Genomic DNA, 16,406 nt, shown 5'->3' with positions numbered 1-16,406 from the left:
AATTAGGGCCAATGTTTTTGGTTTTTTTTTTTTAATTTTAAAATTTTTTCCCTCAGCTACATTCAAAAACAAGTTCCAGCATTTCCTCCCAAAACCTTGAGTTCCAAATTCTCCCTCTCCTTCCCAACCCACTCCCCTCATTGAGAAAACATATTACTTGGTATAGGTTAAAAATGTGTAGCCATGGGGCAGCTAAGTGGCGCAGTGGATAGAGCTCCAGCCCTGGAGTCAGGAGAACCTGAGTTCAAATGTGACCTCAGACACTTAATAATTACCTGGCTGTGTGACCTTGGGCAAGTCACTTAACCCCGCCTTGCAAAAAGAAAACAAAAGAAAAATGTGAAAAACATTACTACAATAATCATATTGTAAAAATATGTTTAAAAAACTGCACATACACAAAAAGAAACCTCAAGAAAAATAAAGTGGGGGGGGGAGTACATCATCAGCTAAGTCTTTGCAATAGATAGCATTCTTTATCATAAGTCCTTCAGAGTTTTTTGGGAGTCACAGCATAGCTGAGAAAAGGTAGACTACTCACAGTTGATCATCATGCCATATAACTGTTAATTGGTATAAGGTACATTTCCCATTGCATCTGCTTGTGTAAGTTATTTTGCTGATAGTACCCTGTTCATCACTCCCATAACAGAACAGCATTTCATTCACATACCACCATTTCTTTAGCCATTCCCCAACTGCTGGGCATTCCCTCAATCCAGAAGCTCCCCTCCACCAGAAGAGAGCTGCTATCAGTTTTCCCATGTATCTTATCTTTCCATATTTCATCTCTTCTGGAATATAGACCTTGTGATGGCATGATTAGTCCAAAGGGTTGGCATGGTCCTTTATTATTAAAATTGCTTTACAGAATTGTTTAATCATTTTACAACTCTTCCAATGGTGCATCAATGTCTCAATTTCCCTACATCCCTTCCAATGTTTGTCATTTTCTCTTTCTGTCCTATTAGCCAATCCAATGTATAAGATAGCAGTAGCTCAGAATTGTTTTTTTAAAGAAAGTTAAGTAAATTGCATTGATATAACCTCATCTGAAAATAAAGCCAAACTACCAGAACTCTCACTCAAATGGCAAATCAATATACAATCCTATCTCTTGATCATCCATCAATTAGGGAATGGCTCTCATTTTTAATAAATATGACTCTCAGTTCTCTGAGAAATGAGGTTATTTATCGGAAAAATTTGTTTCAGTATTTTTCCTACAGTCACCATTGCTAGCTGTATTTCTCTCCATCCTGATCCCCTCACTCCCATTTTTTTCTATTCTCTCTCCTTTCACTCTATCCCTCCTTATAAGGGTATTGCATCTGATTACCCTCTCCCATGATTTTCTCTTCCTTCTATCTCCTATACTTCCTTCATACCCCACCCCCTTATTTCCATCCTTTTCCTTTTCTGTTTTCCTCTAAAGTAAGATAAATTTCTATATGCAGTTGAGTGTGTATGTTATTCCCTCACTGAACAATTCACATGAGAGTTTCATTGCTCACTCACACCTCTCCCCTCTTCCACTCTACTGCAAAAGCTTTTTTTCTTGCCTCTTTAATGTGAAATAATTTACCCTATTCTACCTCCCCTTTCCCTTTCTCCCCCCCCATTAACTTCTTTTTAATATTTTATACCTTCATATTCAACTCCCTCCTGTGCCTTGCCTAAATAAGCTCTTCTAACTACTCTATTAAATGAGGTCATATGAGTTATCAGTATCATCTTCCCATTCAGGAATACAAGCAGTTCAACATCATTAAATACCTTATAATTTGCCCTTCCCATCCACCCTATCTATGCTTCAACTGAGTCCTTTACTTGAAAATCAAATTTTCTGTTCTGCTTTGGTCATTTCAACAGGAAAATTTGAAAGTCTACTATTTCATTGAATGTCTATCTTTTCTCCTGAAAGAGGATGTCCAGTTTTGCTAGGTACTTGATTTGTATTCTAAGCTCTTTTGCTTTCTGGAATATCATATTTCAAACCTTATTAGTCTTATAGTAGACACTTAAATCCTGTGTAATCCTGATATTTGATCTTTTTTCTTTCTGGCTGCTTGTAATATTTCCTCCTTGACTTGAGGGTTCTGGAATTTGACTATAATTTTGCTGGGAGTTTTTATTTTAGAATCTCTTTCAGGAGATGTTCGATGGATTCCCTCAATTTCTATTTTTTTCCTCTGCTTCTAGGATATCAGGGACATTTTCTTGGAGAATTTCTTGAAAAATGAAGTCTAGACTCTTTTTTTGGTCATGACTTTCAGGTAGACCAATAATTTTTAAATTCTCTCTTCTGGATCTGCTTTTTCAGATCAGTTGTTTTTCCAATGAAATATTTCATATATTCTTTTGGTTTTGTTTTATTGATCCTTGATTTCTCACAAAATCATCAACTTCCCTTAGCTCCATTCTACATTTTGAGGAGAGCTTTTGTATTGCCTTTTCCATCTGACCAGTTCTAATTTTTAAGGCATTCTTTTCCTCATTGGCCTTTTGGACTACTTTTTCCATTTGACCCAAACTGGTTTTTAAGATGTTATTTTCTTCAGTATTTTTTGTGTCACCTTCATCAAGCTGCTGTCTTGGTTTTAATGATTTTCCTACATCATTCTCATTTCTCTTCCCAATTTTTCCTCTGCCTCCCTTAGTTGATTTTCAGAATCTTTTCTTAGCTCTTCCTTTGCCTGAGACCAATTCATATTTTTCTTGGAGACTTTTGGATGCAGAAACTGACTTTCTTATCCTTTGAGTATATATTTTGATCTTCCATAAAACCCAAAATAATTGTGGTCAGATTTTTTTTTCTTCTGTTGTTCACTTCCTCAGTCTGACTTGATTTTAACTCTTTGTTAAGATGGGGTTCTGCTTCTGGGGTGGAGAATGTACTGTCCTAAGCTTTTGGGAGTTTTCAGGCATCTCCCCCCCCTTCCCCCGCAACCTGCAAGTTCTCAATTCCTCTATGACTGCTCTCCTGGCCTGTTCACCATCATCTCCCTATGTGGATAACCATAAGCACTTCTTTCTGCTTTGGAACCATGAGGGGGGTCCCTGCTCCTGATACTGGGGCTCTAGACTGTGACCTGGATCTGAGTATTGGCAAAAATCACAAAATCCTGCCTCAGGGAGAGCAAAAAAACCTCTTCAATCTCCCCTGATCCCCTTACCTTCTGTGGACTGAGATCTCTGGAAGCAGCTGCTGGGTGGCTTCCAAGGCCTGCTCCTGGCCTCCTGGGATAGGGTCTGCTGCTGAGGCTTGCATTGGACTGTGCTCCCCTCTTACCCTGGTGCAGCCAGGTTTTACTGCTGACCTTCCAAGTTGTCCTAGGCAATTTCTGGACTGAGTGGTCTGGTAACCAGGAAGGAAGTTAGGGATTCTCTGACTCAGAAGTGAATAACTCATTTTTGAGGGAGACAGCTACAGATATTGTGCCCAAAGGAATATCAATTTTGATCACTTGGGGAATGTTTTAAAAAAGGCAGGGTTGTTAAAAATGCAGTCTGCAGGGTGATTTTTTATGGGCTCCCTGTGGGTTTACTAAATGCTTTTAAATAAAGCCAAACTACCAGAACTCTCACTCAAATGGCAAATCAAAATACAATGTATTGTTTCGATTAAACTAAGGTTGGATAGTCCTGAACTGGATTGTTCATCGTAACAGCAGTAACTGGCATGTTTTTAAGATGTTTTTGTTAGAGGGTTTTCATCAGACTGGTAAATATCAGAAGCAGGGTTTAAACCTAATTCTTCTTACATCAAACACAGCAGGATAGCAACTAGATTAATGTGCATGCTAATCTTTGCATAATAAACATTTTGAAGCATCTAACTTGTCTAACTATATCTATGACTATTCTTTCTAGTACAATTTATACCTTCTATCAGAAACTATCCTAGCTCTATGGGTGATTGGTAGAATTAGCATACTCCTTTTTTCACCATTAACACATTGTATTTCTTTGCTCGGTTCCCTCAGCAACTTTTTCCTCCTTCCTTTTGCCACTCTATCAAAACACATTGCCCATTTCAGATTTTGGTGGCAGATAAATGTTGGTCACCAGTTCTTTCTCCCTCCTTAATATATCTCTCATTCCACTTTAGTCACTGGGGCAGTCACACCCTTGAATCTCACCATCATCCACAGGAGTTATACTTCCATGATGAAAAATTCTAAAATTCCTTTATCTCAAATAACCTGTCATTCCATCTCTTCCTAGTTATCATTCTCCCTAAACTTATTCCATGTTCTCACTGTGTACCCTGTAATTCATTCTTCCTCTCACTACTCACCTGCTACTTACTTTTACTCTTTCCAATATTTCCTTTGCAGGTAGCCAGATGAATTTTACCTTCTTCTCTATTGAATCACATTACCCTTTTATCCTTATCATGCCTTGACAAATCCCGAATTTCTTTCATTACCTGCATGTCCTCAGTACTTTCTGTTGAATGGTTCTATAGGGAAGTCATGAAACCATGTTCACTGTATTCTTCATGTCAGCAAGGTAGTCTTTTTTTAACTTCTCCTCAGTTGATTTACTTTTGCATTCCCTGAAGAGGTTTACTTTATTCTTTTTATATCTCTCACATCATTTCTTTTCAACAGAGAAACTTCACTCATTCATTACTTTAAAAAATTTAAGAAAGGCTGTTTTCATCATCATCTCCCTATTCTGCCATACTCAACCTCCCCCTAAAAAATTCCTACTTGACACCCTTCCTTTCCTTTTAGACTTTCCTTGTTCTATATCTTTATTTTCTTTTTTTATTCAGAATCCTAGGAAAAACACAAAATACTCAGTTATTGTGCCTCCGTTTCCTCTCACCTTTTTAAAAAATCTTTTTAAAAAACCTTATCATTCAACTGATTTCTCCAAAGTTACCAATGCTCAGAGACTGATGACTCTTTTTTTAATTTAATTTTTTTACTTATTATCATTTTGTACAAACCATGTTTTTTTTATAAATTAATAAAATATTCTTGTTTAAGAGTAAACAAAGTACCCCCTCCCCCCAAAAGATATAGACTCACTTGAGTGCTAAAGTAAAGGGGAGAGAAAAAAATTAAAATTAAAAAAATAATAGTAATAATTGTAGGTATGGCCAAGTACGCAGTGGACTGAGCACCAGCCCTGGAGCCAGGAGCACCCAAGCCCATATCCAGCCCTGTACACCCAACAATCACCCAGTTGTGTGGCATGCAAGCCACCCCAACCCCACTGCCCTGCATAAACCAAAAAAAGAAGAAAAAAGACATAAAATAGTAATAATAGTAGGGGCAGCTGGGTGGCAGACAGAGCACTGGCCCTTGAGCCAGGAGCACCTGGGTACAAATCCAGCCTCAGACACCCAACGATCACCCCATGATGAGGCCCCAGGCAGGCCACCCAGCCCCATTTGCCCTGTCCCCCCCCCAATAATAATAATAATAATAATAATAAAATGTGCTTCAGTCTGTGTTCCAACACCACCAACTCTGTCATGGGTGGATCACATTCTTTATGATAAGTCCATCAGAAAAGTTACTTCCATATTTTTTCACTGTTGCCATTGCTGATTGCAACTCCCTCCTTTGGTATTTCTCTACTACCATGTGCTATTTTCTCTATTCTACTATGTTCTCTCTCCTTTCACTCTGACTCTGTTGTAGGGTAGCTCAGTGGCACAGCAGACAGATCTCTGGCCCTGGGGCCAAGAGGCCCCGAGCCCCCATACCACCCCTTAGGCCCAGCATCCACCTTGCCCGATGGTCCTGGACAGGCCATCCAGTCAGAGCCCCTTGCAAGAAATAAAAAAGAAAATGTGTTATATCTGACCACTCTGCCCATGGTCCATCCTCTCCTCCATCACTCACATCCCCCCCTTCTTACTCCAGATGTCTAGACTCCATTGAATATATATGCTGTTTGCTCTCCTAGCCACCTCTGATGAGAGTGAAGATTCCCTCATTCCCCCTTGCCTTCCTCCCTTCCATATCATTGCAATAGCTCATTATAATAAAGAAAAATCTTATTATATGAAATATCTTGGCCTATTCCCCCTCTTCTTTTTCCTTTCTCCCATTACATTTCCCTTTTTTCTATTGACTCCATTTTTACACCATATTTTATCTTTAAATTCAGCTTTCTCCTGTGCTTCATCTATAAAAGCTCCTTCTACCTGCTCTGTTAATTGAGAAGGTTCATTTTTCTATACAGGAATACATGCAGTTCATCATCATTAAGTCTCTCATATTTTCTCCTTCTCTTCCAATCTCTATGCTTCACCTGAGTCCTGTATTTGAAGATTAAACCTTCTGTTCAGCGCTAGCCATTCCAGCAGGATCATTTGAAATTCCTGTGGTTCATTGAAAGTCCATCTTTTTTCCCTGGAAGAGGACATTCAGTTTTGCTGGGTAGTTGATTCTCGGTTGCATTCTGAGCTCTTCTGCCTTCTGGCATATTATATTCCAAGCCCTACGAGTTTTTAATGTAGTTGCTGCTAAGTCCTGTGAGATCCTGATCACATCTCCACGGTATTTGAATTGTGTCCTTCTGGCCACTTGTAATATTTTCTCTTTGATTTGGAAGTTCTGGAACTTAGCTATAATATCCCTGTTGGTTGGTTTTTTGGGATCTCTTTCTCTGGGGGATTGGTGAATTCTCTCCATTTCTATTTTGCCCTCTACTTCTAGGATATCAGGGCAATTTTCCTGTAGTAATTCTTTGAAAATGATGTCAAGGCTCCTTTCCTGATCATGACTTTCAGGTATTCCAATAATTTTTTAATTATCTTTCCTAAGTCTGTTTTCCATATCAGTTGTTTTTTCAATGAGATGGTTCACATTTTCTTCTAATTTTTCATTCTTTTGGTTTTGAAGTATTGATTCCTGATTTCTCGAAAATTTGTCAATCTCCCTGAGTTCTATTCTTTGTCTGAAGGATTTGTTTTCCCTCAGAGAGCTTTGTTATCTCTTTTTCCATTTGGCTAATTCTGCTTTTTAAAGTATTCTTCTCCATAACTTTTTGAACTGTTTTATCCATTTGACCTAATAGCATGCTATTTTTTTAAATTTCCTTGACTAAGCTGCTGACTTCATTTTCATGTTTTTCCTGCATCTCTCTCATTTCTTTTCCCAGTTTTTCTTCTAACTCCCTCATTTGATTTTCAAAGTCTTTTTTGAGCTCTGTCATAGCCTGAGCCCAATTTCTGTTTTTTTCTTGGAGTCTTTAGATGCAGGAGCTTGTGCTTCCTCATCTTCAGACTGAGTATTTTGATCCTTCTTGGGCTCACAGGCAAAATATTTCTCAATGGTGTTCCGCTGGTTTCTCTGCTTGCTCATTTCCCCAGCCTTAGCTTGTTTTAAGGGTGCTTCCTGAGCTTTTGGGACACTCCCACAAGGGTCTCAGTGTGTGAGGCTCTGTCCTCCCTTCTGGTCTGTGAATGACCATATGCACCCCCCCCTCTGCCATGGGGCTGAGGTGGGGGGGGGGGCCCTGCTGTTCTATTGGGGGGGGGGGGGCTAGACTGAGATCAGGATCTGAATGTGGTCAGAACCCCAGAGTCCTGTTCTAGGGGCAGAGGACAGAGTTCTGCAGTCTCTCTCTTCATGCCCCTGCCTTAGCTCAATGGGCTTTTGCCCTGGGGGCTCCTGCTTACCAGCTCCGCCTGCTTGTGTTTCCTGGATCTGGACTGCCTTGGCCAAGCTGCTTGCTGTGTGCCCTGAGGGCTGGGCTTCACCTGCTCTCTCTGGCAGAGGTCCCCCCTGTTCCCCCAATTTGTGCCTGGTGCTCCCCAGGTCGTAGGTCAGGAAAGTACCCCGCTGCTGTAAGCAGTAGCTCCCAGTGCCCTGGGGCTGCCTCCAGGAGGCTGAAGTTCTTTCGCTCTGGCAGGCCATCCCTCTGACTGGCCGCCTCTCCAACCCTGGGGAGCAGAGCCTTTCTGCTCTTTTCCAGGTTACCTTGAGTAGGAGAACTGCCTTACTGGGTCCCTCTGTGGGTTCTGTCTCTGTAAAATTTAGTTACAGTCCTTAGCTTATAAGTTTTATGAGAGAGTGCCTAAGACATGATCCCTTCTTGTTGCCTTCTTGGCTCCGCCTTCCTGATGACTCTTAAAATCGTCATTTTTAGTATTTGAATACAGTTGGCTACTTGCCTTCCTTTTCTGTACTTTACCCTCTCTGAGTTTTAAGATACTATTCTCTTTGTTTTCCCTTCTTGCTTGAGTAATTCTTCTTACTCTTCTTTGCCAGATCATTAACCATATCATAATCCTGATCCTTGGTATATTTCAAGGTTCAGTTCTGGACCGTCTGTACTTGCTGCATCGTATTCTTTTTTAACTTCATAGGTTTCCACAGTTCATTAATTATGTCTTTGTTGATAACTTCTAGCTATCTAACCATAATCTTTTTCTATTCTCTAATCCTACTTCACTATTGTTAGATATTTCTAAGTTCAACATGTTGAAAACAACTAATTTTATTTTTCCCAAAACTCGTTATTATTTTGTATTTTCCATTTCTGTCACATACTGGATTCACCGTGCTTCGTGTCATCCTTCCTTCCTTTATTCTTCCACACCCCACATTCTTTATTGGTTGCCAAATCTTATTAAGTCTTTTTTTTTTTTTAGGTTTTTGCAAGGCAAATGGGGTTAAGTGGCTTGCCCAAGGCCACACAGCTAGGTAATTATTAAGTGTCTGAGACCGGATTTGAACCCAGGTACTCCTGACTCCAGGGACGGTGCTTTATCCACTGTGCCACCTAGCTGCCCCTTATTAAGTCTTTATACTTTTTGTCCCAAATTATCTACCCACAAAGTCACTTCTTCAAGCCTTACCCTTATGAGCCCTAGCTAGAAGGATTTCAGTGGTCTTAAATATCTCCTTCAATTTTTCCCTCCCATCCACCCCCACTCCCCACTGCACTCCATTTTTCATGTAGCTTATAATTATTGTCCTAATGCACTCTGTAACTGTTTTACTCCCCTATTCAGTAAATTACAGAGATTATCTTTACTGTTTCTAGGATGCAATCTAAACTTGTTTCTCTGGCATGTAAAGACCTTTGAAACCTGGCTCCAACCTTTGTTTCCAGTCTATAATATATATTACTCCTTCTTGCATTCTGTTGTCCAGCCAAACTAATCTTTTTACTCTTCCTGCATGGTTCTTCATCTCCTGTTGCTTTTCAGGGTTATTGTTTGTGCTTGAACTATATTGTACCCTCAGATTTTTAATTGATATTTTATTTTTCTAACTATATGCAATGATAGTTTTCAACAATCATATTTTTTTTGGTAACATTTTGAGTTTTACCTTTTTCTTTCCCTCTCTTTCCTCCCCCCTCAAAAAAGAATCCAGTATAGATTATATAAGTATAACCATGCTAAACACAGATCCATATCGATCATGTTGTGAAAGAAGATTCAACTCCAAATTAGGACAAAAACATAATAAGACCGCTTGTAAAAATTGAGGAAAGTAATCTTTGGTCTGCATTTAAACTTGGTTGTCCCTTTTCTGAATATAGATGATGTTTTCCAATACAAGTTTTGAAATAAACCAGTTCATCACAGTTGATCATCAACCCAATGTTGCTGTTAGTGTATACAGTGTTCTTCTGGTTCTGCTCACTTTGCTCAGCATCGATTCACGTACTTTTTTTCCATGCTTCTCTAAAGTTCAACCATTCATGATTTCTTATAGAATAGTAGCACTCCATAACATTCATATACCATAACTGTTCAGCCATTCCCCAATTGATGGGCATACCCTCAATTTCCAGTTCTTTAGCACTATGAAAAGAGCTGCTATAAATATTTTTGTACATGTGGGTTTTTTACCCTTTTTTTGGTGATGTTTGTGATATAGACGAAGTACAGGTATTGCTGGATCAAAGGATGTGCAGATTTATTGTATATTTTTAAATTGTTCTACAGAAAGGTCAAATTTCAGTTTACAACTCCACTAACAATATATTAATGTCCCAGTTTTCCCACATCCCCTCCAACATTGATCATTTTCTTATTTTAGCTATATTGGCCAATCTGATTGGTGTAAGGTGGTACCTTAGATCTAAATCAATGATTTTAGAGCATTTTTTCATGTGACTATAGATAGCTGTAATTTCTTCATCTGAGAATTGCCTGTTCCTATGCTTTGATCATTTATCAATAGTGGAATGACTTGTATTCTTTATAAATTTGACTTTGTTCTCTATATATTTTAGAAATGAGTGCTTTGTCAGAACACTGGTTGTAAAAATTGTTTCCCAATTGTCTTTCTTTTAATCTGGGTTGCAAGGTACCATGCTAAGCACTGGGGACACAACCAGAGGCAAAACAGCAATCCATGCATTCTGGAAACTTCCAGCCTTTTGGGGTTAGGGTAACAACTCGTATATAAAGCAAGCTATAAAAAGGATTAATAAGAGTTGAAAGCATTATGTTTAAGAGGAATTGGGAAAGGCTTCCTGTAGAGATTGAGATTTTAAATGGATTTATGAGAAGCTAGGAAGGCCAGTATGCACAGATGAGAGGGAAAGCATTTCAAACACAGGAAAGGCCCAGAGTCAAGAGAAGGAGGAGGCCATTGTCATTAGTTTGTAGATTAAGGGGCAGAGGGAATAAGGTGTAATGGAAAGATAGGAAGAGGAGGCTAGGCTAAAAAGATCTTTTAAATGCCAAGCAGAGGATTTTGTTCAGTTCAAATATTACTGCCTACATGAAGTCTTTATTGATTCTCTGCAGTCTTTCCCACTTTAAATTTCCTTTTATTTATTTTGTATATACTTAGGTGCATAATGTCTCCTCCAGGGGAATGTCAGCTTCTTGAAGACAAGGACTATCTCATTTTTGCCTTTATGTATTGTAAATGGCTAATGTATTATAAATGGCAAATTAATTCATGAATTGAACAAAATGTCTTCTAAGAAAAAAAATGATCCATATATGTTCACTTATGACAAAATAGACTTTTAGTGAATCAGAAGACCAGTAAACTAAAATCATGTTTATTTTAAAATTCAAAAGAACTTAATTTTCAATAGATATGTGTCTATGAATAATATGTTTTAAACAAGACATATTCTAGATCATTGTTTTAAGTTTATGGTCATATAGCTTAATGATAAGGACAGTTAGCTAGGGATCACTACATGTAGGTTCTTGTCCTTCCCTGGCCCCTAAGTAGTATTAATCATAATTTTCTTAGACTGAAAATGAAGTAACAATGTTAGTTTTATAAATTTTATTTACTAGGTTCTTATCAAAAACACACTGATAGATGACATCCTTTTGAATGCCAAGCCTGATACAAAATTTGGGAGGCATTTTATGTAGAAAGGACAAAGAATCATAAAAACTGAGTGAGGTAACTATTGAAATTTCATGTAGATGACAAGGTTTTGCAATATGATCGTCTCATATCTTACCATATTTGCTTCAAATTCCTATTCACAAGAATCCCACTTAAACTAAAGAGTAAATGTTTACAAGTAACAATAGGATTGCTCTTTTCTCATCCAGGATATCTTTTATCTTGTGGTTTGTTGATCCAGGTAAAGAAATTTATTGATGCTATTATCATTGAGCTTTCAAGATAGTATTTATGTAGGAGACAGGCCTTACATAGCAGATTGACATTTTTACTCAATGAAATTTAAATTTCTAAGTATTAGTTAAAGGTTAAGAGATTAATTTTTAAATCTGAATATATAGATCAGAAATATTAATTCCAAATTAAAGAATATCAAAATAGATAGTAGCTATATCAGCTTGACCATAACACTTCTGTAAAATTTGATGAATGCAAACTTCTTCCTGGTGCATGGGAAATGGCAGTTGAATAAATCAAGGGATGGTTTATTGTTTTTGTCAGTATGATATTACACAGAAAGTTCCAAATGGATCTTGACATTTGATTTGACTAGCTTATTAGCAATATAATTTGTCTTCAGACAGATGACTGTGATCTTTACCTTTATTGTATCAACTATGGAATACATGACTTTCTTTTACATATACAGATTGTAATGCAGTTCCTTTCAGATATCAGTTATGCTAAATGTGTTCTGTTCCAGCTTTGAAATTCTGTAATTCTGAGAACACTGTGAAATTATATTCCCAGTTTACAAGAAGCTGATTTTTTTTTGTAGAAAAGTAGGAAATGAAACAAATAGTTTTAACCTTGTAAGAAATATAAGATGATCTCTGTCCACTATCTCCTTTTTCTTTCCTCATTCTTTTCTTTCACTTTGCATATTTTGGTATGTTATTTCTTTGATTGGTTAGCATCTTGAAAATGTTTTGAAAGAAGTTAGAGCAATTGTTGACAAAATGTTAGAATCTCATATTGCACTTTTCATTTTACTTAACAATGCAAATATCCTAGAATTAGGCATTTTAATAATTTAAATTTCTTGATGTTGATACCCACAGATAATGAAACATCTCTACATTTAGTGAATAGTAGCTTGTAGAGATGAATTATTCAAAGAGGTGAAAATCTGACCTTGTTAATAATATATCTTGTGATTTTTAGAGGTAATCTATTCTATTATTAGGTATAGAATATATATTTAATTCCTTCTAATCTTACTGTGAAATTTTTGGCAAAGTTATTGCTTTTTCTACATGTAATTTTGCCTATAGGAATCTCTACCATTGGAATAGGTGGGACGGTGGTGAAGGAGATGGGGGGAGATATGAATAGCAATATGGCACTGGTAAGATGGCCTGGGAATGATGTGAAGAGTGGTTGGTGTCTGTCTTAATATTGGGTTTTTGTATTAGGCACTAATCAGAAGTTACCCCCCAAGGAGGCAGTTCCAGGCGTGAAATGTAAAATCCTTCTGATTTGGTTGGTAGTCTCAGCAGCAGGGCTACTGATTAATCAGCCAGGAAGTAAAGTGGAAAGTTCTATTTTAAAGTTATCTTCTTTGGACTTTTATTTTAAAGAATGTTATACTATTTACCTTCATGAATATTAATCAGTATTTTGGTATTTCACTGCATTTGGGGACTTTTTCACTTAAAATTTTAATATATTTGAGCTTTCTGATTTCTTCAAAAACCCTTTACTCTTTTTTCCCCCATCTAAATACAGATGATTCACCTCCAGCTGAACGGGAACCAGGAGAAGTTGTAGACAGCCTGGTAGGCAAACAAGTGGAATATGCCAAAGAAGATGGCTCCAAAAGGACTGGCATGGTCATTCATCAAGTAGAAGCCAAACCCTCCGTCTATTTCATCAAGTTTGATGATGATTTCCATATTTATGTCTACGATTTGGTGAAAACATCCTAGATGTCATCATGAACTTTGCCAAATTTGTGGAACTATTAAGTGTAAAATTTGTAGACACAAAGACTTGACTGCTTTCCAGTTTAATGAAAGCTTAAATGTCCCTGCGAACCCACAATCTCTGCCAGCAAAACTGTTTTGTTCGGAATAGTAGATTTATGTGAACATGACACATTTTGTGTAAGGAACTCCTCCCCTTGTAAGAAGTCAGTCAATTTGGTAGAGGGGGAGTTAAAGGAAAGAACAGCTACAAATTCAGGCTGTGGAAAAGTTAATCTAGTATCATAATCAATAACCTAAAAATGTAATAGGTTTTAACCATTTTTTCCCCTTCAATCTCATACTCATATGCAAGTGTAGTGTAATATTTTTTTTTTTGCCTTCTGTAATATTAAATTTTTTTTTTGGCTATTGGCAGTCCTTGTTCTGAGGTTTGGGTCAAAGCTGAAAAGATAGGCCTAAATTTTCTCCCAGGTTAAAAGGAATACCTGACCTGAGCATCATCAAACTATTTACTGTGTTTCTACTTCTTATTTAACATTCACTTTTATAAAACAAAAGCACATGGAAATAATTCTGTGTGTGCATTTTAGAAGCCCAGTAGTTATATGCAAGTGTTTATTTATGCACCTTTTTATTCTGGAGGCTTGATGCTATAAAAACTTATCAACCAAATAAATGAACAATTGGAAGTGAAATGCACACATTGCTAATCCATGTTTATAAGTTGTAGCAACCAGTTAATACATGGTAAAAGGCTGCCTTTAATTCTAAGCATTATTTGAGGGCAAGAACGTCATTTTTATTCATTGATTTTTTTTTTAGCAAATATTAGTAATTGGTGCCACAAAAGCCCTATGTTACACAATAGTACTGCATGCTAATTTTTGAAGACATATTTGACCCGTTATTTGACTTTGAAATTAGCAGCCTGGATTTGTTAGTGCTAAAAGGCTAAGAATATACCTGCTGTTTCCAAAAGTTCCTGGAACAACACAGTTCTTTTTTTATTAGACCTTTAGGTTTTAGGGAAAGAGAAGCATGTTTTTGCCTTCTTTATAGGTTCTCTGGGATTCCCTTTATTTTTATTACTATTATTGTTATTATTTTTATTACTGTTATAATTATGGTCCAAGAAGGCATTTATTAATATTTTTATTTCTGGCTCCCCCCCCCCCCACAAGGAATGTCCTAACAAATAGCCTACAGCTTAAATCTGTTGTAGCCTTTTGTGGTGTTGTATGTACTCGCTTAAGGTATGCTGTTAATGTGAATTCCATTCAATGGACACTAGAATTCTGCATGCCAGTGGTGTACTACTCTCTAATGAAAGCTATAGGCAGTCATTCAGTGGTTCAGTCATCTACATTAGATTGTGGATGTAAATAATAGCAGCCCATAGCAGCAGAATCCTTTCACAGTTTTAATCTTGCAAGGTAGTTTTAAAACCAAGGTAGTTATAATGTGGAGCTTTAAAGAGTAATCAGAATTGTAAAAAATGGTCAATGCAATAGCAAAATTGTCATTTCACATTATAGTGGCAGAGCTTTGCAAATTTAAAAGCACTGCTTCATAGAAGTATAGTATCTGAAGCCAATCATCATTTTGGGGAAAAGAATACCCAGAAATCCAATCTTACAGTTTGTGGAAGGCCAGAGGTGATGTTCAACTACCAAAATTTCAAAGGTCCTGAAGACTTTTGTTGTGGGTATTCTTGATATTGAGGACTCAGTGGTTTAAGCCCCTTTCTATCCATTTTTTGCCTGATTCATATTTTAGCCTTAAGGCTTGTGCCTCATTATGCTGTTGAATGGTAACAAGTACTCATCATATAAATACAGTACCTTAATTATTTGCCCATTGCTACAGTTGCATTTTGTCCAGTATTTCATCTTGGGCAACCAAAGGCAGGCTATTTTGTCTTTTCAGTAAATAGCTTCTCAATGCAGTCCTTAAGCACTAAGTACCTAAGTCGTAAATGTTTTTTGTGTTTTTGAACAAAGTGAGCAGATTTGCAACACAGTGTTTCATCCTGCAGATCTGTTAAGTGTTTTTCTATTGACTCTTAAGAGTCCTGCATGTAAATCTCAAAGCTGAGCCTGGCTCCATGAGCCCAAGTTGATATTTGTGGCACAAGAATGAATGAGTGTATTAAATATACACAGAATATGTGCATACATATGTAATACAGTGAATTTGGGGCTATACATCTGAAGAATAAAGTGTTCATTTTGAAATATTTGTTGACGTTTGGGTCTACTGAAACATTTTTAGCATTACTTATGGCTTGTATTTGTGGTTTTTCTGCAAGCCACTTTAATATACCATGTAATCTGCCAATCTAAGGATGACTAGCTGTACTCTGTAAATTATGGTTCTGTTTTTAAATAATTGTCCCACTTGTTGCTTTTAGGGTTTGGGGGGAGGGTTTTCCCCCTTTTGGTAGCTTAAACCACCTTTATTGAGGCTGAAACTAATCCCACTCCCTGCCCATCTACTTTGGGCTTCGTTTTAGGCTCATGTTTCAGATCTGCATGCAGTGCTTGCGTTACCCTGGTAACCAAAATGTTGATTCCTAGTTCTAGGGGTTCAACATTACTTTCCAAAATTATCATGGGGTTTGTGACAACACAAGCCATGAATCTGTGTATAAAATTTATTGGCCTTTCTCATTTACCTGCTGTAGTATTGTTGTATTGTGTGTGTGATATCAGGCTGCCATGTAAAAACGTTAAAAAACAAACAAAAAAATTTAAATGCAGACCATCCTTTTTGCATGCTTAGAAGTAGAATGTTCAGCGTAACAAACAAAAGTTGCATGTTAAAATGTTTAGGTTTTTTGTTTTCTTTTTTTAATTTTGTTTTTAGTTTTATGTGAATTTGCTTACTGTGCTGTTTTAATGGTTGTTGGTAGAATTAAAAAAGCACTGGTGAGGCGAGCATAGTGCCAACGGAAGGTAATTTCCAGTTATATGTGTCATGCAGCATTTGAAGGGACCATGCATTGTTCAAATATGTATACATATATAAAATCACAGTTACATCTAAAAAAACCTACTTCATTTTTTTCTTTTTGTGTGCCAAACCCTAAAGTGCACTGGAGAATAGATTT

The 16,406-nt window shown here is 37.2% G+C and overlaps 1 protein-coding gene across 10 annotated transcripts in view; it reads left to right on the top strand.

Moving 5' to 3' along the window:
• The window catches only part of SPIN1 (spindlin 1), a 109,761-nt gene extending 93,671 nt beyond the window's left edge, over positions 1-16,090 (top strand). For all 10 annotated transcript variants that reach the window (XM_074201548.1, XM_074201552.1, XM_074201547.1 and 7 more), the window contains one exon: positions 13,098-16,090. In XM_074201548.1, coding sequence (XP_074057649.1) covers positions 13,098-13,297 — 200 coding nt within the window. In that variant the 3' untranslated portion in view covers positions 13,298-16,090. The remainder of the gene's footprint in view (positions 1-13,097) is intronic.
• Positions 16,091-16,406: the final 316 nt, after the last annotated feature.

This window comes from Macrotis lagotis, chromosome X (genome assembly GCF_037893015.1).
Source record: "Macrotis lagotis isolate mMagLag1 chromosome X, bilby.v1.9.chrom.fasta, whole genome shotgun sequence".
Taxonomy (NCBI): domain Eukaryota; kingdom Metazoa; phylum Chordata; class Mammalia; order Peramelemorphia; family Peramelidae; genus Macrotis; species Macrotis lagotis.
The sequence above is the reverse complement of the archived record's forward strand: the minus strand, read 5'-3'. Positions and strand labels throughout refer to the sequence as shown.